Genomic DNA, 22,996 nt, shown 5'->3' with positions numbered 1-22,996 from the left:
TATGTCATAACTAATAGATTCTGGAAGGATATATGATGTTGTAAGAACCTGCTATTTTTTCAATTCATTCACCCAAAAGGAGATAGAGACAAAGTTCAATGGAAGAGGATTTTTGGGAATGATGTAGGAGAGTTCAGAGAAAATCTCTAAGTGAATCTTAGGGAAAGGGCCTGGAATGCCTGGGCCACTTGCCACAGAACGAGGGATGGTAGCTTAGCAAAGTTCCTGGAGATCCTACGAGAAAAGGAAACTGTGATTCATTTTCCAGAGAGTAGCCTCAAGATTCTGCAGATCTTTTTTTTTTTTTTTAACATCTTTATTGGAGTATAATTGCTTTTCGGTGGTGTGTTAGTTTCTGCTTTATAACAAAGTGAATCAGTTATATATATACATATGTTCCCATATCTCTTCCCTCTCGCGTCTCCCTTCCTCCCACCCTCCCTATCCCACCCCTCTAGGTGGTCACAAACCACTGAGCTGATCTCCCTGTGCTATGCAGCTGCTTCCCACTAGCTATCTATTTTACATTTGGTAGTGTATATATGTCCATGCCACTCTCTCACTTTGTCCCAGCTTACCCTTCCCCCTCCCCATATCCTCAAGTCCATGCTCTAGTAGGTCTGTGTCTTTATTCCTGTCTTACCCCTAGGTACTTCATGACTTTTTTTTTTTCTTAGATTCCATATATATGTGTTAGCATACGGTATTTGTTACAAATAGAACTACCATACAACCCAGCAATCCCACTACTGGGCATATACCCTGAGGAAACCATAATTCAAAAAGAGTCATGTAGCACAGTGTTCATTGCAGCTCTATTTACAATAGCCAGGACATGGAAGCAACCTAAGTGTCCATCAACAGATGAATGGATAAAGAAGATGTGGGCACATGTATACAATGGAATATTACTCAGCCATAAAAAGAAACGAAATTGAGTTATTTGTAGTGAGGTGGATGGACCTAGAGTCTGTCATGCAGAGTGAAGTAAGTCAGAAAGAGAAGATTCTGCAGATCTTAGAGAAAGCCTCAGAGATCAGAAGTGTGCCAGGGCAGGAAAGGAATAAAGGCTAATGAGGTGGTTCTGTTAAGGGGCCCAAAGGCCGTCCTGCAAATCCTACTGGAGTCTCTGGTGGGTCTCCAGGATCACAATTCTAGCAAGCAGAAGCAGAAGGCTGGTGCCTAAAGATGAGGTGGGATGAGTTATACCAGCAGTGGGTGGCCACAGAAGATGAATGAAGTCCAAACATAAGCCCCCTAGAGGGTTAGAGAAAGGAGACTGAATTCGAAACCTGAACTTAATTGACTTTAAGTCTTAAAATGACTTAACTACCTGGAAGTGACTAAATTAAGTTACCTCCCTTTAGGCAAACTGAAGGTTTAAGACAAATTAAGTTCAATAAAAAATTATGACGTTTTGTCCTTGCAAAGTCAGTAATTGAAATTAATACATGCTATACATCCATATACACACACACATCTCAATGAATTTACATCTAGATATTTATAGCAGATATCTCTAGCTGGTTGATAAGGGGATTTACATTTTCTTCTTTTTGCTTATATGAATGTAAAATAGTCTCTGTATTTAACATGTATTGTTTTTTTTGCTGTAAGAAAATAATAAAAGATACAAACTGAATGTCATAAAGAAATTATAGTTTTTCAACTTTCTGTTTTAATTCATTTTAGACTTGTAGAAAGGTTGCAAAATTAGTACAAAAAGTTACCTCGTATCTCTTACCCCATCGATTTTAACATACATCATCACAGTACAATGATCAAAATCAGGAAATTAACATTGGTACAATAATATTTCTGAACCATTTTTGTAAATAAGACAAGTCAGAGGAAATGATAGAAAATAAAATCTTTTGTGACTTCGTTATTTACAACTGAATTTTCTTACACTTAATCAGGACTGCTACAGATTTGGGGGCAGATTCATGGGTAGAACAACAGCTGATGGGGTAGAGGAAGTAATGTAAAATGAATGCCAAGTAAATTATTAATGAAGTAATGTAATGAATATCTAGTGCCTGCCTTGAAGTAAGCATTCAATAAATGCTCTTATTATTATTACTATTATTGTTGTAACAGAGTTATTATCTAATGAGTCTTCCAGCACTTAACAAGGAATATAGTTGATTGTGGCTTGTTTCCTGGCGCTCATCAGCAAGTTGTTCCTGAGTACCAGAATAACACTGTTTCCAGAAGCCAATCGTTTTCCCAGGTGCAAGTCCTTGAAAGAGACTGAAATGTTTCATCAAGAACCAGAAGACACTCTAATTCCCAACTCCCACCCTGAGAAATCTGTGGTGTTCCAGATAACAGAGGCCTTTCCCAGGAGATAATTGTTTCCTCCTCCTTTAGGGCCTTGGCTCACTTTGTGCTCCTACCTGGCTGAAGACCAGAGTTGCCGAAGAATTAGGCCTGCCTGGGATCTGTCCCCTCCTTTGCCTCGTGCCCAGGATCTTTGTCTCAGCTTCAGGAAAGCACCACTCTGGTCTGTTAAAAAGAAAAACGTAGTCCAAAAATGGTGTCACTCATGCTAAAAGCCCATGCTACCAAACCTAGTTTTAATACCTGATCTAATTGCAGTTTCAACCTCTCCTAGAAATGTCATCTTAATCCACCCATCTGGAATTTTCTGGTCAAGCACCAGTAAAGTAATCTGTTACTTGGGCCTTCTCAATCCCCCAGAGGAAGAAGAGGCAATCTGCATGATAAAACCCTTGCTGTTCCCTACCCTACCCACCCTACCCCACCCCAAAAAAGAAGATGTCCTGGCCTAAAAATAATCTTTTCTTTTGCTACTAGCTCCCTTGGCACCTCACCCTTCTTCCACCCCGCACATTAAACACCATGCAAACAAAAAAATAAAAGTCCACATCAGACTAAAAATCTTACTGTAATGCAACTGCATAACTAGGATGTTGTTATCCTAGTAGGATTACATAATATATAAGTAGCTACCTATTTACGAATATCCCCATTCAAAGAGGAAGGGAAGCATTACACATATTACTGTTTTAGATTTCTATCCTTGAGGTGGTTGGAAGTCCCAAAACAAACACAACAAAATTACACATTTTTCTTCATCATCACTGAGGATTAATTATCCCAAAAGGCCTATAATCTAAATCCTCATTTCCTGATTCCCAGACTAGCGTAATGTTTTCCCCCAGATTATACAGTTTAATCTAATAATTGAAAATATACACAAAGAGATTAAAAGCACACGAAAATTAAGTTTTTAAAAAATGCAAAAAAAAAAAGGAATTAATAAGTGGCATCACACTACAGACTAAACTTAAAGACACATAATTGTTTTTCTTAAACTACAGGTATTTGAGAAAGTACTTGTGAAATTAACAGTTTATAAAAATAAGGTAAAAATTTCAGGTAGGAGTAGAGACCGTTCTTAGGCTGAATCATACATGAGGTAAATTTTCAAGCCGTTTCACTTTGCTTTTTTCCTCATGCTGGCTTCAAAGTTATCCCTGGGGCACAAAATTATTCTCAGTTAAGAACCACTGCCACCTACACATGACTTTAAATTCTATCTGTATGCTGATCACCCCCAAATGTGTATCTCTAACCCCAGCTTCTTCTATGAGCTCCAGACTCATATGTAACAGACATCTTAAATTTACAAAGCTGGACTTACAAACAGGACTCTATTTTTTTTTTTCGCCGGAACAGGCGGCTTGTGGGATCTTAGTGCCCCAACCAGGGACTGAACCCAGGCCTTCAACAGTGAGAGCACAGAGTCCTAACCACTAGTACGCCAGGGAATTCCCTGAAACAGGACTGTTAATTCCACCTCTCCCCTTCCTCAACGCACTGATTCTTCTGGTTTCCCCCATTTCAGTAAACAGCATGTAAAAACACTTGTAGTCATCCTTGTATCTTCTCTTGCTCTCACAGCACACATTTTATCCCTCCTATTAGATCTATCTCCAAAATATAACACAAATGTACCTAATTCTCTATTATCACCCTGTCCAAACCACTGTTTTCTCACCTGAACTGCAATATTGCGATGGTCTGAATGAACTCCTTCCTACCTTCTGTTTTCCTCATCTAACCCTACTCCTAGTTCCATTCTTCATTCAGCAGCCAGAGAGATCTTTTTATAATGTCAGTGATATCATATCCCCCTGCTAAAAATAGTCCAATAAATTATCTTTGCCTTAAAATGAAATCCAAATTCTTCCACAGTACATTAGTATCTAGCCCTGCCTCTCTCTTTTTTATCTCATTTCATTCCACATTTCCCTGGGCTCCCGATGTTCTAGGAATACCGGCCCTCTTTCTGTTTTTATGGCATAGGTACCTCCAAGCTTGTTCAGGCCTCCAAGATTGTTCCGGCCTCCAGGCTTCTGAAATTCCTATTCCCTTTGTGTGGACCCCCAGACCTTTCCATGCTGGGCTCTTCCTCACGTTTCAGGTCTCAGCTCAAAAGCCACCTCAGAAAGGCCTTCCTTGACTAAATGAGTACTTGACTAAAATACTCATTGCTCACTTACCCTCTCTCCCAGGGGTTAGCAAACTTGTTCCGTAAAAGGCTAGCGAATAAATATGTTCAGCTTTGTCTACACAACTCTGCTGCAGTAACAGAAAAGCAACCATGGACAGTACTTAAATGAATGCGAGTGGCTGTGTCCCAATAAAACTTTATTTACAAAACAGACAGCAGGCCATAGTTTGCTTGCCCTTACTCTATCACATTATCCTGCTATATCATCTTCATAGAACTTACAACTAACTGGAATTACCCTGTTCATTTTCTTGATTACTTCCTGTCTCCTTTCCCTAGATAAGCTCCACCAAAAAAAGGACCTTATGTTGTTCACAGTTTATATCCTGCAGTACCTAGAAGATAGTCTAGGTGCTCAGTAATTTTGTTGATTGAATCCATGAAGTAAATTAACTTTCCCTGCACTTGATATAATTAATGAAATCACTTAAAAACCAGATTCGATGCTACATAAAAGATGCTTCCTCTTATAGATGCTTACATTAATACAATTGAAAGAAGATAATTGGTAACCCCCGAAAACTTCTCAGAAACTTATCGAAAACTTTTTCTTAGATATCTCAGACAATTTATCCAAATCACTCCTGCTTCCAATCAGATCTTTTTCTCTACATTTATACAAAATACACCTATATTTTTACTTTTAAAGAAAATAGTCATACAAATCTGACAACCTTGACAAAAGTTGTATGTCTAGAGGACAGCAAGGGAGGTCTCCTTCACCAGAGAACCTGCGATAACTCAATTAGTCTCCCAATTCATATTCTTCTTTCCTTGTCCTCCTTCTGCCATTCCTTAGGCTTTGGCACTTAGAATTTGTACATTTCTTGCATAGACCAACCACAGTCAGCTTTCTGCTCATTCTGTAGTTTTTATGGAGGTGCTACTGATGCTTTTAAATTTCTTGGGGGCATTTTTAGTCCTCCTCAAAGTGTTCCTCAAAGCGGTCCATGTAACATGGAAATTTTGAATAGAAGATCCCTGCGTAATTAGCGGTTAGTGTTCAGACTTAAAAGTTTCACATTATCTTTTGGGTAGAAGAAGTTGTGAGGTAGTTTTTGGAATTTAGATCTAAAATTCACTCCACTTGTCTTCCAAATGAAAATCTATACAACTCTTAAAATAGGCATTGAATGTTACTGTATTTTTATCTCCTGAAGCTGGAGGTAGTAAAACCTGAGAATACATGCTATAAGCAATAAGGGCTACACTTAGCCTATTCAAAAAATATTAAGTCAGAGGCATAATGGATGGTTAAAGTATGATTCTTCTAGGATTTGTCAAAATTAGAGAGGTCTCTTCTCTCCAGGCGAGAACATATCTTAATTTCCCCCTCAGGCCTCTCTATTTTATTGCATTAGCTAAGACAGCACTAAATACTGTTTGTATTCAATTTTTCATTTAGTAATTTGAAAAATATTTCTTGGTCACCTCCTATGTGACAGAGCCTTCTACTAGACACTGGAGGTGTTAAGCAGCTGACAATCTAGTTTATGTGTGGAGGTCATTATACTGTCACACTGATTCAATTCCCATCTGCTTGTCACAGGAAAATAGACTGGGCTGCCCTATTGATCAGTCATTGGGAAGAACAGTTGAGAAGAATAAACGTCCTGGGGCCATAAGGGCCTCCCAAGTGTTAGCTATATGGGAGGTTCTGCTGAATGACAACCCCCTCTCCCTCCATTGCCCAATGCAGCCTCTATCTGTCCTTTCCCTGACACCGCCGATACTTGTAAGGAAGCAGCTTGGACCCCTGGGTAGGTCTGAGAAACAAACAGTAACAAAGGCCGCCTCTATTTGGGAAGATTTCTCCAGGTGTGGAAATCTCTCAGGAACTTAAAAACCTCATACAATCCCCAGGGAAAAACCATCCCTCTACCACCATCTCCTCCAAGCCAATAGGCTAAGATTTGCCCTGCTATAGCCCCCCTTCGGTTACCTCACATCTGAGAACCAGTCCAGAGGGAGATGGAGACTTAGGACTTCTTCTGAAATGGAAGTCCCCTACTCTCTGCTCAACTTGAGGTCTCCCTGTACTCTTCTCTACTTCTCATGGGAATAAAACCATTAGCCTAGTTTTCACTTCTCTGTCCCTGTGGGTAAACTAGATCCCTTCTATCTTCCTCCTGCCAAGGACCTGTGTTACAAGCCCTGTGGAGCCTCTGCTCAGCTTGGCCAACAAGAATCTGCCTAACAGGGAAGGCCCTTACCTGCCCTGGCTCAGCCTGGCACTGTCTGTGGCCCCAGCCTGCCTCTGGGAGAGCATGAGAAGAAAACAACTTTTTGGTTTCCCTGTCATTTCCCAGTTTGTCCCCCACCTCCACCCCAAATATGTATGCTGACAGTTCTGTGGTTAGAAGGAAGCTGTTAACTTCTTCACCATAACCTCCATCTGGTTAAATCAACACAAATAAATCCTGATCTCCCGCATCCCCACCTCACCACCATACTTGCATTTCCAAATCTTGTAAGATGTGTTATCTCAACCCTTCTTTCCACTTCTCCTTAAGCTGTCATACTGGGTTCCTCTCTTCTAAGGAGGCATCTCTTATCTCCAGGTGCCATCATCCATGGACAGGCACACTAGAAATACTTTAGTATTTAAAAGTCATGTTTAAAGTGTCACATCCTCCTTACAAAGTCACTCCCTAAGCAGTTGCCTTTTGGAAGCTAAACCAAGAGAGGTTAAATGACTTGTTCAAGACACACGGTGAGGGACTTCCCTGGTGGTCCAGTGGTTAAGAATCCACCTTCCAATGCAGGGAACGTGGGTTCAATCCCTGTTTGGGGAACTAAGATCCCACATGCCTCAGGGCAACTAAGCCTGTGAGCTGCAGCTACTGAGTCTGTGTTCTCTGGAGCCTGTGTGCCGCAACTACTGAGCCTGCGTGCCGCAACTACTGAGCCTACGTGCTCTGGAGCCTGCACCACAACTAGAGAGAAGCCCGTGTGCTGCAGCAAAAGATCCCACGGGCCGCAACAAAGATCCTGAGTGCCGCAACTGAGACCCGATGCAGCCAAATAAATTTTTTAAAAAAAAGAGAGAGAGAGAAGCACATGAGGCTGAAGCCAAGTTTCTAAAAAAAACAGAAAAAACGAAAAACAGCACATGGTGAAAAGGAACAGACCCTGCTGTGTGTGAGGGGAGGGGTGAGGAGCTTAGATCCCAGAAAGGGACATAAGTTTGATTTTTTGTGTCCTCCCTGTTTAACACAACGTGCATTTGTGTAAATGTTATGTCTGTTTATCAGGAAGATTGTGAGTCCACAGGCACATGTTGTACACATGGCTAGGAATCTCCTTTAAGTTTACATTTACAATGAGATTACTTATAAATAAGGACATCTTTGTATAAGAATGTTCAGGTACACGTGTGTGAATTTCCCTATCATGAAACTGGCACCTTGATACCCCACGACGGCCCAAAGGAATCCATCATCCCCCATACATCAATAACCATTCTTTTTCTAGCCCATCTCCTACATATATCTCATTGCCATAATATCATCTATCTATCTCCACTGTTCCTACTCTACCCCAGACCATTATCATTTCTTCCCACGAATTCCTGACTCCAACTTCAACCCCTCCAATTGGCTTCACAGTGGTGCCCAGTTTTTCTAATATCCGATTCAGAGCAGGTAAGGTCTCTGCCTACAGCTCTAATGTCTCCACACTGTCCTGGGGATAATAGTCACGTTGCTCAATTCCGCTTTAGGTGGTCCTTCTCCCCCGCCCCCCTCCCCTTACCTTCATCTCTCTCCCTACAAAATGGTGACGTTGTGTTGATCACTTCCGCTCTGTTCTTTGGCCCTGTGGGCGATTCCTCCACCAGGGACCTTGGCCTAACGGAGCAGGACTCTATAGAGCTTTCCCGGGACAGGCCTTCCCCCGTATCCTCTGCTGTGGCTCCTCTCTGAAAGGCCTAGATAATAGCATTTGATGCACATTTCCTGAGTGGTTTTGCAGATGTGAAACCCCACCACCGCCACCGAATGGAACAACTACCGGATGACCAACAGCACAGATCCCCAGGCCCCCTGGAGCCTAAGGACTGATAATGTTAACCCCTGTGACACCACCCTGCTGCCTCACCATCAGCCAATCAGAGAACTGTGCACAAGCTGATCACGTGCCCTGCCACCACCCACCCCTCTCCAGGCCTTTAAAACGCTTTACCGAAATCCTTTGGGGAAGCTTTTCAGGGCCTGAGCCACCTCTTCTCCTTGCCTGGCCTTGCAATAAACCTTTCTCTGCTCCACACTACGACGTTTCAATTTGTTTGGCCTCACTGTGCGTGGGGCACACGAACTTGTGTTAACATGGCCACATGCCTTGCCAAGTTCTTGCCTATCGGACCTTCAGGTTTCAGGGAGAACCTCAAACGCTCAAGGAAACCTTCCCCACCCACATGCTTCTGCCCAACGCAGCAATTAAAACGCGTGCTCTTTGACTTACATGGTTTCGTCAGTTTGCCTGTTAGCTCTTTCCAGATTGCGAGCTTTGGAAGGCCTAAATCCTATCCTGTAGGAAAGTCAGATACAGCCACCGTTAAGAGGCAGAGGGAGGAGCAAAAGCTGCGCATGCCCACCGGCTTGCCTTCAGGCTGCACCAATCCAAGCCTCAGGGGATGACCTCACTGCCTACCGCCCGCGAGATCAAGCGCCAGGCTCCAAAGTGCAGTGACTCGCAGGAGTTGGGCAGGCTATCCAGAGCCCGAAAACTACTATTCCCAGAATCCTCTGGGAGTGCAACTGCTTCATCCAGAGCTATATTTTCCAGACTTCCCCGCAGGGTTTCGTTCAGAGTTGAAAGTTCGTTGGGTCATGGTGTATTAGAAGGTCCGGGAAGTGGAGATGGGAGAGGGAGTACAAGAGGTGGGGATTGCCACAGCTGCGCCTGAAGCTGCCTAGTGCTTGGCGGAGGCATGGGTAGAAGATCTGGGGTTTTTCTCCAACTCACGCTGGCCTGAAAGGTTTTATTGGTTCCCAAGGGTCCCAGTGCCCTGGGTATCATGCCTTGGTGGCCACTGGGCATCTGTTGCAGAAGGAGAGGTAGAAGCAGTGGCGCGGCTGGCTATTCTCAGTCTCCAAGGAAGCTACCTGAATGGGGCCCCAGATTCCCCTTCTCCCTTGCTCCTGCTCCTCAGTCACAAATTCCACTCCATTTCTGCTTCAGGGACTCAACTCTGCCAATGTGGGTACAAGGATCCACCCTACCCCCACCCTCCCTAAATCTTCAACCTCTACTGATATACTAGCTTCTTCCTTCAGACGCTACGACCCCATACTTTGCCCTCGTACTTACCTCAGCATCACTCCATATTACCTCATGGTGAGAATGTCATACCTCTAGGGTCTCATTAGAGCTGGGGCTCTAATGAGAGATTAGATTAGCCAGGCGTTTTCAGAAGCCTACCTGGAGAGGACAGTTCTGTACTTGGGCCTCAGTTTCCCCACCTGATATGAAGCCTCTTGGATTCAAGACAGAGAGAATGGGGTGTGTTGAGATGGATGGTCTAGGCAATATCTTATGTTGAGCCTTATTCTCTCCATTTGTAAAATGGTTAACCTTAACCAGAAGGCTTGCCAACAGTGCAACCTTTGTCTTCTACCCCACAGGAGAAATCAAAACTGTAGGGCATAGAGGAGAGAGATCATCACTCCTCTCCAGGCACTTCTGGCTCAGATCAGTTATGTGACTGTGTTTGGCATTTGCAGGAATCAAGGTCATGCTTAGGAACTAGAAATAGAACTTGGAAAGTATTGATGCACACTGGTGGTGCTCATACTGGGAAGTTGTGAAGATGAGACCACTCTGAGGGAGAATGCCGTTGAGAGGAAGGGGAAGTTGGCGGACCAGTCAAGTTTCGGTTCCACAGCTATCAGTGATTCTTGTGTGATCTTGGTCAACTTACTCTCTATTTCCCTTTCTGGATAATATGTGTATGTGGCAGAGGGGCATGGAGTAGTGGAGAGTGGTCATTGACACCTTTTCCCTGTGTTAACAGCATTCCCACAGGGACAAAATTAGATTTTTATTTTAGGTTCTCATCACACCACCAGAGGTCACTATTGACCATTTGTCTGAAAAGCAGTTAACGCAGTTCACAACTTGAAGACAGCCCTGGTACTTTCGATAGTTTAATACACATTACTTAGAAAAATGAAACAATGTCCCAGGTAAAGGCTTTGATTTATACAGCACCCTAAACACAAAAGGAAAAGGAGTCTGTTAAGACAGTGGTTCCCAAACTTTGTTGCAAACGGAATCTTTAAAAGATACTGATGCCTGTGCAAAGATGCTCAACATCACTAATTGGAGAAAGGCAAATCAAAACTACAGTGAGGTACCACTTAATACCGGTCAGAATGGCCATCAACAAAAAGTCTACAAATCATAAATGCTGGAGAGGGTGTGGAGAAAAGGAAACCCTCCTACACTGTTGGTAGGAACGTAAACTGGTGCAGCCACTATGGAGAACAACATGAAGGTTCCTTAAAAATCTAAAAATAGATGTACCATATGATCCAGCAATCCCACTACTGGGCATATGTCTGGAAAAGACGAAAACTCTAATTCAAAAGATACATGCATCCCAATCTTCATAGCAGCACTATTTACAATAGCCAAGACATGGAAGCAACCTAAATGTCCATCAACAGATGCATGGATAAAGAAGATGTGGTATACACACACACACACACACACACACACACACACAATATAATGAAATATTACCCAGCCATAAAAAGGAATGAAATAATGCCATTTGCAGCAACATGGATGGACCTGGAGATTATCACACTAAGTGAAGTAAATCAGACAGAGAGAGACAAATATCATATGATATCACTTATATGTGGAATCTAAAATATGATACAAATGAACTTATTTACAAAACAGAAATAGACTCACAGATATAGAAAACAAATTTATGGTTACCAAAGAAGAAAAGGGGGAGGGATAAATTTGGAATTTGGGATTAACAGAGACACACTACTAAAAATAAACAACAAGGACATATTGTAGCACAGGGTTAATCAATGAATTGGGCATGGTGTGCTTTTGAGAGAAACTCTCCATTTCTGTAGAAGTCATCAAACTGACCTAAGCACTAAAAGTAGTAAGATTTACTTGAGCAAGAGTTTAAGATCTTTGTGTCAACTTATTGTCCAAGTGCCAGTCTCTGAATGCCCTACCTTTGCACATTCCGGGGTCTAAGTGCCAGACCATCAGTGGAGATGAGGGATACCCAGTGAGTCCCTGGCAATCTTCCAAGATCTCCACAGGTGGAACCCGCTTCTGCTTGAGGCCTCTAAAATTCCTATTGATAACAAGGTTTCTATTAAGATATTATGTCTCTAGTTTCAGTTGTGATTATTGCTCTTGCTTTCAGCAAACCCATAAAGAAGAAAAGCGGGTGTATATGGCCTCCAGGCTGGCATCTGCTGAGATGTTTGTCTTCTCTGTTGATCTTCCATAGTCAGTCTTCTGCCTGTGACTGCAAGGCTTTTTTCACGTTGTTCCCTTCCTTCCTTCCTTCCCCTCCAGTCTAGGACTGTGGGAAACCAAAGGGGCTGAGTATGGCCCTCCCACCTCCCCACTATCCTTGGCTGCCCTGGGGTACACAGGGAGGCATGAGGCTGCTCAGACCCCATTGTCTGTCTATCCTCAGCTCAGTACTGCTTTTACAGGGCATTTGGCATCTCTGCCTGCCAGCTCTTTATTTTGCTTTTGTTGTTTGTTTTCTGGTCCTCACCTCTTGGATTCTTTAGAGTTTTTTTATTTCATCCTCCCCTGGGCCCCTCTTGTGTGATGGTGGGGAGGCTGGGTTTGGGCAGAGCCAGGACTCCTTTCAGGGACACATACCTGCTTTTAACTCCTTTGCTTCCCTCAAACTCTCCCTCTCTCACCTCAATTTAGCACACTTTGAACAGTCAATGGTTTGGGAGGCAACTGGTCCCACCTGATGGCATAATTTCCCAAATCTTTTTGTCCTATAAACCCATCTAAACTTTTAAAACTTAAAAGACATGAATTAGATTCTCTGGTTCTGCTCTGTCATCCTTTCCCTGGGGGTGGTGAGTATATAATTTCCTGGTTCCCACTGCCTAAATTGGGGGAAAGAGTCTTGGTCACAGAAATATCGTAGAAATAGCAGTTAAGATACCAACATATAAAAGAATAAAGGAATGTGTGAGCCACCTGCCATGTGCTGAGCACAGTGCTAAATGCTTTAAATGAATTATCTCATTTAATCCTCTCAACAACCCTTTATGGTAGAAAATGAGGAAACTGAGGCAGTGAGAAATTAAATAACTATGAGACCATAAGGGTCCCATTCAACTGGGTCCAAGCTCATTCATTCACCAAATACTTATCAAGGACCTACTGTATGTCAGGCAATATTCTAGGTGTTGGGAATATAGCTGCGAAGAAGATAAAGTCTCTACTCCCAATTTGCTTCTTTTCTAGTGGAGGAGAAAGACAAAAAGCAAACATGTATGTATAATACATATTATATATATGTATAATATGATGCTAGATAGTGATAAAAGGTAAATAAGAATGAGAAAAGTAAGATAGGGTGAGGTGATAATACCAGAAATCTGGGGTGGAGGGTATGTTACATGGACTGTCAGGGAAGTGATGTTAGGAAGAACCTAAAAAGAAGCAAGGCAGTAAGTCATGGGAAGACCTGGGAATAAGTTCTAGGCACAGTGAACAGTAAGATCCTGAACAGCTAAGATCCTGAGGTGAGAATGAGCGGGGGATGTTCAGGGAACAGAGAGAGGGCATCTGTGTGCAGGGTGCAGTGAAAGAAAGTGGTAGGAAATGGGGTTGAAGAGAGATAATGAGGTTGGACCGATAATGTAGGGTCTTTCAGGCCGAGCTAAGAAATTTTAGTTTTAATCTGAATATCATGGGAAACCATTAAAATGCTTTGAGTATGAAGGTGATACTCTCGCTTTTTTAAAAAAATTGAAGTATAGTTGATGTACTATAAGTTACAGGTTTACAGTATAGTGATTCACAATTTTTAAAAGTTATACTCCATTTATAGTTATTATAAAATATTGGCTATATTCCCCCTGCTGTGCAATATATCCTTGTAGCTTATTTTATACCTAATAGTTTGTACCTCTTAATACCCTACCCCTATATTGCCCCATCATTCTTATTTTAAATGTTTGAAGCAATATTTATGAAGTACCTACTATGTAATTGAGGTTCATACAATGATCTTTACTTTGCCTCTAAGGAGCAGTATGATTTCGGGTAAGTCTCTTAGCCATTATATGTCTTGTGGTCTTTAAAAGAATTCCACATATTCAAAATACACAATCTGATAAGTTATGACATATGTACACACCCATAAACCCATTACCAAAATCGAGATAATGAGCCTATCCATCATTTCCAAAAGTTTACTTGTGCTCCTTTGTAATCTCTCCCTCACATCCCTGCACCCCACTCAGACCCAGGCAACCACTGCTGTCTGTTACTATAGATTAGCTTGTATCTTCTGGAATTTCATATAAATAATTATTTATATAAATAATAGTAAGTGCTATTTTTGTCTGGCTTCTTTCACTCAGCATAATTATTTTGAGATCTATCCATGTTGCTGTATTTATCAAGAGTTCATTCCTTTTCATTGCTGAGTAGTATTTTCATTGTATGGATAAAACAAAATTTGTTTATCCATTTACCTGTTCATGGATATTTGGTTTTTTTCCCAGTTTTTGACTGTTACACATAAGGCTGCTATGAAAATGTGTATGCAAGTCTTTTAAAGGGTACACACCTTCAGTTCTCTTGGGTAATCATCTAGGAGTAGAATGGTTGGATCATATGGTAGGTTTATGTTTAACTTTTTAAGAGACTGTCAAACTGTTTCAAAAGTTGTTGTGCCATTCGACATTCACATTGTTGCTCCGTATCTTCACCAAAACTTGTTATGATGGGTCTTTTAAATTTTAATCATTATAATAAATGGTCTCCAATGGTGGTTTTGACTTGCATTTTTCTAATGACTAATGACATTGAACACATTCTAATACCCAGTGTGATGGTGTCAAAAGGTGGAGCCTTGGGAGGTGATTAGGTCATGAGGGTGGAGCCCTCATGAATGAGATTAGTGTGTTTTTGTTTGTTTGTTTTGTTTTTTGCCACAGGCTTGTGGGATTTTAGTTCCCCAACCAGGGATTGAACACAGACCCTTGGCAATGAGAGTGCAGAGTCCTAACCACTGGACCACCAGAGAATTCCTGAGATTAGTGCTTTTATAAAAGAGATCCCACAGAGTCCTTAGCCCTTTCCAGCAAGTGAGTACAGAGCAAGAAGTAAGCAGTGTGCAAACCTGAAGAGGACCCTCACCCAGCTATTCTATGCACCTTGATCTCAGACTTTCCAGCCTCCAGACTGTGAGAAATTTCTGTTGTTGTAAGCTGCCCAATTGGTGGTATTTTCTTATTGCAGCCCAAGTGGATTAAGACAGTGGCCATCTGCAAGCTAAGGAGAGAGACCTTAGGAGAAACCAGAACTGTAGACACCTTGATCTTGGACTTCAAGCCTCCAGAACTGTGAAAAAAAATTTTGTTTTTTAAGCCATCTATTCTGTGGTATTCTGTTATGACTGCCCTAGCAGACTAACATAGCCTCCGGTAAGGAAATGATGACATGCCCACTGCTGCCCCTGCATTTGTAACAGGAATAGACAGCTCCTGTTTACAGCTATGGACAAACACGGAAACCAGGCACATTCCCCACCTTCCCTTGGCTGGCATGTCTAGTCCCTAAGAATCTTAGATGAGCCAGGTGCAGGTGTAAGGGAGAAGTGGCCATCTCTAGAAGGGATTGGAGTTCCAGGCTTTGAGCAAATCTCACTTCTTCCTCCAAAACAGACATTTTTAATGTAGGTGAAATTAAAATAAAATTGTAATTTTAGTCTTGGAATTTTAATTTAGTACTGAAATTGTCATTTTCAGGCTTGAAGCAGAAAATTAATCAAAAGAGGGTCATAAGGCAGGTATTTGTGGAGACGGGGGTATTCATGAGTGTTGTATCTAAAAGAATGGGTTGTGGGCTGTGTTAGGCTAGCTGTTTTCTATAGGAGCCTTCTATGAGTTTTCGGCCCCAGCTGGGGCTGACCAGAGCAACTTCCTTGTCCACTTCTTGGCCTCACTGAGTTTGGGGAACTGTAGTCTCCCAGAGAGTCCCTATTGGTTGGCTGAAGGAGAGGATATTACTTAGGGCAACTTTATTCATCTAGAGCAGCGGTCCCCAACCTTTTTGGCACCAGGGACTGGTTTCGTGGAAGACAATTTTTCTACGGACCGGGTTAGGGGGGAATGGTTCAGGCAGTAATGGGAGCACTGGGGGGCGGCAGATGAAGCTTCGCTGGCTTGCCCGCCACTCACCTCCCGCTGTGCGGCCCGGTTCCTAACAGGTTGGGGACCAGTACCGGTCTGCAGCCTGGGGGTTGGGGACCCCTGATCTAGAGGGTTTAGGAAATGGAGGTAGAGTTTAATTGACTTCAATCCAATCGCACCTAATCTGTAAATTCTTAGAAGAGCTCATGAGGGCGACGAAAGGAAATTTTGCTTTTGCTTTTCAGTTCTCTTCCTGTGTGCCAAAAGACAGCATCCCTCAATCCATACTGTACTTACATTTTTTTCTGGATGAATTGGAAAGAGTAGCTCCAATACCCGCTTCATCTAAATCTGCTTTTTTTTTTTAAATTGGAATTTGCAACCAGGAGCTCCACATTGAGATGTCAGGAATAGGTACAGAATACAGATTAGAGGATAGTTTTAGGAGCACTGGAGTGAGAACCAGTGGATTTCACCCCTAGCGCATCTATCCTCTGGGGCTCGGACTAATCTTCTCAAATATTTGGAGTTCATTAGATGACATCCACAATTCTTCAACAAATTTTTTTTTGCCAAGCATGTTCTAGGCGTTGCTCTTTCCAACTAAACAATTCTGAAATTTTCAGTACTTTTGAGCAACTCTTCAGTGTGTTTAGCCTGGAGTTGAGCTGTGTGCACTCCACTTCAGTTTTTTTTTTTTAATTTTTAATATTTATTTATGTACGGTGTATTGGGTCTTAGTTGTGGCATGCATACGGGAGCTAGTTCCCGACCAGGGATGGAACCCAGGCCCCCTGCATTGGGAGTATGGAGTCTTACCCACTGGACCACCAGGGAAGTCCCTCCACTTCGGTTTTTGCAGTCCTGTTCTCCAGAAGCTCACAGGCTGAAGCAAGTATAAAATGGTACAAGAAACTGATGATCAAGTGTTTAAATGTACTCAAGGGTCTAAACATCTCGCCTGGTCCAAATCAGTAACGTGAAAAGACGAAGGGAAGGACACAGTGACCCCTGTGCCCACCAACTCCTGGGCGCGGAGGCGTGGTTAGCCCTGAGTGGCCTGGTCCAAGGCCAAAGGACTAAGGGCCTGCGGAGCGCGGCGGCGGCCGGGGCGGGCGCGACCTTTCCTCCGGCTCCACCCTCGCCCGGTAGCGGCCTCTTTAAGAATCCGAGCCGCTAGCGGGCCTGCTGGCACTCACGTGACTCCGCTCAGCTCACTTGTTCGCGGAAGTGGTCCAGCCTCCGCGTCGCGCGAGGCGGTCTCCGGGTGCCCCGCGGGGCGGGCTGGCCGGAGCGGGCACCGCCGGGCGGCCCGCAGCAGGTTGCTGAGATGGTGCAATTGTACAACCTGCACCCGTTCGGGTCGCAGGAGGTGGTGCCCTGCAAGTTGGAGCCTGAACGCTTCTGCGGCGGGGGACGCGATGCGCTGTTCGTGGCGGCCGGTTGCAAGGTGGAGGCGTTCGCAGTCGCCGGCCAGGGGCTGTGCCAGCCAAGGTGTGCCTTTTCCACGCTGGGCAGGGTGCTGCGCCTGGCCTACAGTGAGGCCGGTGAGTAGCGGTGGGGTCAGGGGGCTCCTGGGCCCCGGATTGGGGCCTCCTTCCTAGAGGACCGAGCGACGCCTATAGCTCTGGATGGGGAAGTACTTTGTGCTTGCCGGACGGTCTCGCCAGGTCTGGCGGCTGATGGAAGTTGTGCGCTGTGCGGCTGTCCTGGCAACCACAGGTTAGAGCCCGCCTTTGGTGGGCGGGGGACGCTGATTGTTCCTGCTTTTCTGGCGTCCTCGCCGGGAAGTACCTTGGTTGGGTGGCTGGATTCCACTCAACCCAGACACTTCAAATAAACTTCTTTTCGTATAGAAAACAAGTACACACAAAAGTAGGGAGAATAGTATCCTGAACCCCCAGTTACTCCCATCTTCAACAGTTATGCCAACTTATGGCCAGTCCTTTATCTACTTCTTGTCGATTTTTGAAAGCTCACATTACATGCTGATTTTTAAATCTGTATAAATAGAGCTCAGGTCTTAGACCCCTTTTTCCCCAAACAGGGTAACAGCATCCACTACTCTTTTTCCACCAGAAACGTGAAGCAGTACCAAGGGGGTACTGTGTGGGTGTCTCCCTATTTTAGAAAAATCCAACATTTAAAACTAGGTACTTAAGATGACAGAAAAATTCACCATAGGATTCTTTTAACTGTCTGATAATACACTTAAAAGTTGAATCCTGCTTTTAAAGAGGGGTGTAAAGGTGTAAATTGCAGTATTTAGGGTGGAAAAGCCTTTGGCTGAGGTACTTTACTAATAAAGTGGAGAGCACGAACCTGGAGGATTGGAGATCTCTGCCTAATCGCTACTCTGTCTGCGACTGATTAGATGTGAGTTTATAGAAACTTTTGGGTCTCAGTGTCTGTTTTTTAAAAAAAAAAAGAAGTAATTTGAATGCTAGATCAGTGATTTCCAGACATTGGAATTTTGTGGATCAGCAAAGAATTGTGGGGCTACCATACACAGTATCTGACTGTTCATTTTGTCAAATAAAGATATATATTTAAAAAAATGAAAAGCCCTACTGTTTACCGTCATCGTTATTTATACTGATAATAGGAGAAACACTTAGCTCCAAACATGGGATGTCTTTCTTTATGGGCAACTTACTATACTGTTATTATTTTTTCTTTTTGATTAGTGAAGACGTAATAGGGGCCCACAGGCCCACAGACCAGTTTGAAAACCACTTATTAGATCTGTAAGTTCTCTTTCAGCAGAAGATTCTGATTTTGGTATGTTTTATGATATTACTCTCCTAATCATTTCACAATATTAGTAGTTTTCCCCATTCCACCTCCTTTTTAGACCCAGGAGTTCTCACCTTCAAGAGCTCTGCTGAGTGGCAAACTCACCAGTTTCAACATTAGTATGTGTGTGTCTGCTGGTGAGGGAGAGACAGACATACAGACACTGTTTACATGACTTGTACCATTTGTCTTCCAAATGGACATTTAATCTAGAATTGGAAGTGGCAGGCGTTATGTAAACCTCTAGCTTTCTTGCCTGTCAGTAGTGGTGATTCTGGGGAATCCTTTGATGCCGCTACTTGTGTATAAAACACCCAATTCCTGAACCACGACCTTAGAGAAACTGTGTTTCCTGGGGTGTGGCCCAGCATCGGGTGAGTCTGGTGTTTAGCCAGGATTGAGAATCACTGACCTACAGCCTTACTGGCTGCTGTAGGCGGTGAGTAGTATGGTACTGAAGCCTTGAAAAACAAAGATATTTTTGTAATTCAGTTGGCTGTCTTAAGAAACTTCAGGAGTCCTGTGGTATGGCATTAGCATGAGTCAGATAGCTCAAGGGTAACTTTCAGCTTGAACGTAATGCCTGGGTACAGCTTCTATCAATCCACAGGTAGTGGACTCCTAGCTATGCTGATATCCAGATAGCTCGTCTTACACTTTCCAGCGTTTTCTTTTTTGTCTCTGTCCTTCCACTCACAGTAACATGGACATGGGGATTCCTGCTCTAAGCCCAGGGTCTCCTCCACCCCCCCACCCTGTCAAAAACAAAGTGAATCTTAGATCAGGGATTTATATTTACTGTAATGCTTTGCAGGTCTCTTATCCAAACAGAAAACATTTTCAAGTTTTTGTGTTTTTTTTCCATTTCTAATTAGCAGGATGCCAGTCTCCTTTCATAAAGTTTGGGGGTATTAGAATGTAGGTCAAAATTTTGAAGGATGGGCCCTAAATATCATCATCAGTAATGGAAATTTAATATAGGTTTTGTGTGTGAAGGGAGGAAGAGGAGATGTGAGAACTCGCTCTCGAAGGAGAAAGACCTGGCGGCCAGGGTTGAGTGCTGTGTGGGGAGCTCTGGTGCTGGACACTTGCTTATGGGGTGTCTGGAGGTGGTGAGGCAGAGAGGACAAGACCTTGTGACCCTCATTGCCTGTCCTTTAGCACAAGTACATTAAAGAGCCCTAGAATGTCTATTATCTCCCCCCAAGCCCTACCCTCCCTCAACTTTTTTAAAATCATAAAACATATTTTCATACACTGTATGTTATTTCTGCCTTCTGATATCCATTTTGTCATAGGAGTGCAGCCTTTTCCTTAATCTGGTATTAGTGTTAACCAGGTTTATGATCTTGTGCATAGAAGGAAAAGTTTACTTATTTTTTAAAAAAATCAATGACTCTCAGCTTAAGGATAAATATAAGGATGATTTTTTAATTTACTTAATGAAGACAGGCTGTTGTAAAATAAGTAAAATAAGGCCCTGGGCACATAATACCTTAAAAAGTTTAATTCCTTTCTCTTATAAAGGGCTATAACCTCCACAGAATCCTCTAGACTTATATCTCCTTTGGCACATTTGGAGAGACAGCGTGGAATGAACATTGGCTTTTGAGCTAACCAGATCAAGGTTTAAACCCCAATGCCATCCGTTTGTTGTCTGTGTTGCCTTAGGCAGGTTACTCAGCTTATCTGAGTCTCAGATTCCTGATCTATAAAATGGAGAAGGATATAATGTCTTGAAGAGTTGTGAGGATTAACTGAGAGAACTCTAAAGTTCTGTTCAAGAGGCTTACCAGGTAGACACAGCAAGTTCTAGTTCAGCATTTGTAAGACAAGTTATTAATTTGAAAACATATTAATACAAGACAGCATAGGCACTATCTATAGTTTGCAAATTATATATAAAACAGTTGATATATAGACTTTACCAGTGAAATAAGCATATATTTATAGACATACGATAGAAAGCTTTTATTATAACTAAACAAATATTCTTAGTTTTAAAATTCATTTAGTAACTTGACTATGACACCAAAGCACTGACAAAAGAAAAAAATAGAAAAATTGGATGTCATCAGAATTAAAAAGTTTTGTGCATCAAAGAACACTATCAACAGATTGAAAGGCAATCCACAGAATGGGAGAAAATATTTGCAAAGCATATACCCGATAAGGGATTACTATTCAGAATATATAAAGAACTCCTATGACTCAACAACAGAACAACCCAATTCAAAAGTGGGCCAAGGATTTGAATAGACATTTTCCCAAGTGGCCAACCAGCACATGAAAAGATGCTCAGCATCACTAATCATCATGGAAATGCAAATCAAAACCACAGTGAGATACCACTTCATACCCATTAGGTTGGCCATTATCAAAACAAATAGAAAATAACAAGTGTTGATGAGAATGTGGAGAAATTGGAACCCTTGTACATTGGTGGTAGGAGTGGAAAGTGATAGAGCTGCTGTAGAAAACAGTATGATGTTTCCTCAAAAAATTTGTAGAATTACCATATGATCCAGCAATTTCACTTCTGGGTATGTACACAGAATAATTGAAAGCAGGGACTTGTGCAGATATTTGTACGCCAGTGTTCATAGCATTTTTCACTAGAGCCAAGAGGTGGAAGCAGCCCAAATGTTCATTGACAGGTAAGTAAAATGTACGATATCCATACAGCCTTAAAAATGGATGAAACTCAGACACAAGCTATACCACAAATGAACCCTGAAGACATTTTGCTAAGTGAAACAAGCCTGACACAAAAAGACAAATATTGTTTTATTCAATTTATGAATTCACAGAGACAGAGTGGAATGCTGTTGTCAGTGTCTGTGTACTCGAGGCACTACTTCTGATTTATTGCAGTGTTCAGCCCTAGTTTTCAGCTTTATTCTTTTTTTTTTAACATCTTTATTGGATTATAATTGCTTTACAATGCTGTGTTAGTTTTTGCTGTATAACAAAGTGGATCAGCTATATGCATACATATAACCCTCTTGCGTCTCCCTCCCACCCTCGCGATCCCACCACTCTAAGTGTTCACAAAGCACCTAGCTAATCTTCCTGTGCTATGCGGCTGCTTCCCACTAGCTATCTACCTTACGTTTGGTAGTGTATATATGTCCATGCCACTCTCTCACTTCGTCCCAGCTTACCCTTCCCCCTCCACATGTCCTCAAGTCCATTCTCTACCTCTGCCCCTTTATTCCTGTCCTGCCCCTAGGTTCATCAGAACCATTTTTTTAATATTCCATATATATGTGTTAGCAAATGGCATTTGTTTTTCTCTTTCTGACTTACTTCACTCTATATGACAGACTCTAGATCCATCCACCTCACTACAAATAACACAATTTCATTTCTTTTTATGGCTGAGTAATATTCCACTGTATATGTATGTGCCACATCTTCTTTATCCATTCATCTGTCGATGGACACTTAGGTGGCTTCCATGTCCTGGCTATTGTATATAGTGCTGCAGTGAACACTGTGGTACGTGACTTTTTTTTTTTTTTTTGCAGTACGTGGGCCTCTCACTGTGTGGCCTCTCCCGTTGCGGAACACAGGCTCCGGACGCACAGGCTCAGCGGCCATAGCTCACGGGCCCAGCTGCCCCGCGGCATGTGGGATCTTCCCGGACAGGGGCACGAACCCGTGTCCCCTGCATCGGCAGGTGGACTCTCAACCACTGCGCCCTGTGACTCTTTTTGAGTTATGGTTTTCTCAGGGTATATGCCCAGTAGTGGGATTGCTGGTTGTATGGTAGTTCTATTTTTAGTTTTTTAAGGACCCTCCATACTGTTTTCCATAGTGGCTGAATCAATTTACTTTCCCACCAACAGTGCAGGAGGGTTCCCTTTACTCCACACCCTCTCCAGCATTTATTGTTTGTAGATTTCTTGGTGATGGCCATTCTAACTGGTGTGCGGTGATACCTCATTGTAGTTTTGTTTTTTATATAAATTTATTTATTTTATTTATTTATGTTTGGCTGCAGTGGGTCTTCCTTGCTGTGCGTGGACTTTTTCTAGTTGCTGTGAGCAGGGGCTACTCTACTTTACGGTGACTTCTCTTGTTGTGGCGCACAGGCTCTAGGCATGCGGGCTCAGTAGTTGTGGCTCACCGGCTCCAGAGCGTAGGCTCAGTAGTTGTGGCTCATGGGCTTAGCTGCTCTGCGGCATGTAGGATCTTCCTGGGCCAGGGATTGAACCCATGTACCCTGCATTGGCAGGCAGATTCTTAACCACTGCACCACCAGGGAAGTCCC

At 42.8% G+C, this 22,996-nt stretch overlaps 1 protein-coding gene across 9 annotated transcripts in view; it reads left to right on the top strand.

The window, feature by feature from the left end:
* Positions 1–16,886: 16,886 nt before the first annotated feature.
* The window catches only part of HPS3 (HPS3 biogenesis of lysosomal organelles complex 2 subunit 1), an 85,710-nt gene continuing 79,600 nt past the window's right edge, over positions 16,887–22,996 (top strand). For 3 of the 9 annotated variants that reach the window (XR_003429950.1, XR_003429948.1, XR_003429949.1), the window contains exon 1: positions 16,887–17,471. Coding sequence is in view for 4 of the 9 variants with exons in the window: in XM_027092867.1 (XP_026948668.1) it covers positions 17,255–17,471 (217 nt within the window). In the remaining 5 variants the exon portion in view is untranslated. The remainder of the gene's footprint in view (positions 17,472–22,996) is intronic. The other 6 variants (XM_027092866.1, XM_027092868.1, XM_027092865.1 and 3 more) reach the window with 3 other exon arrangements.

This window comes from Aethalodelphis obliquidens, unplaced genomic scaffold (genome assembly GCF_003676395.1).
Source record: "Aethalodelphis obliquidens isolate GAN/ISIS:26980383/991018 unplaced genomic scaffold, ASM367639v1 scaffold81, whole genome shotgun sequence".
Lineage (NCBI taxonomy): Eukaryota > Metazoa > Chordata > Mammalia > Artiodactyla > Delphinidae > Aethalodelphis > Aethalodelphis obliquidens.
The sequence above is the reverse complement of the archived record's forward strand: the minus strand, read 5'-3'. Positions and strand labels throughout refer to the sequence as shown.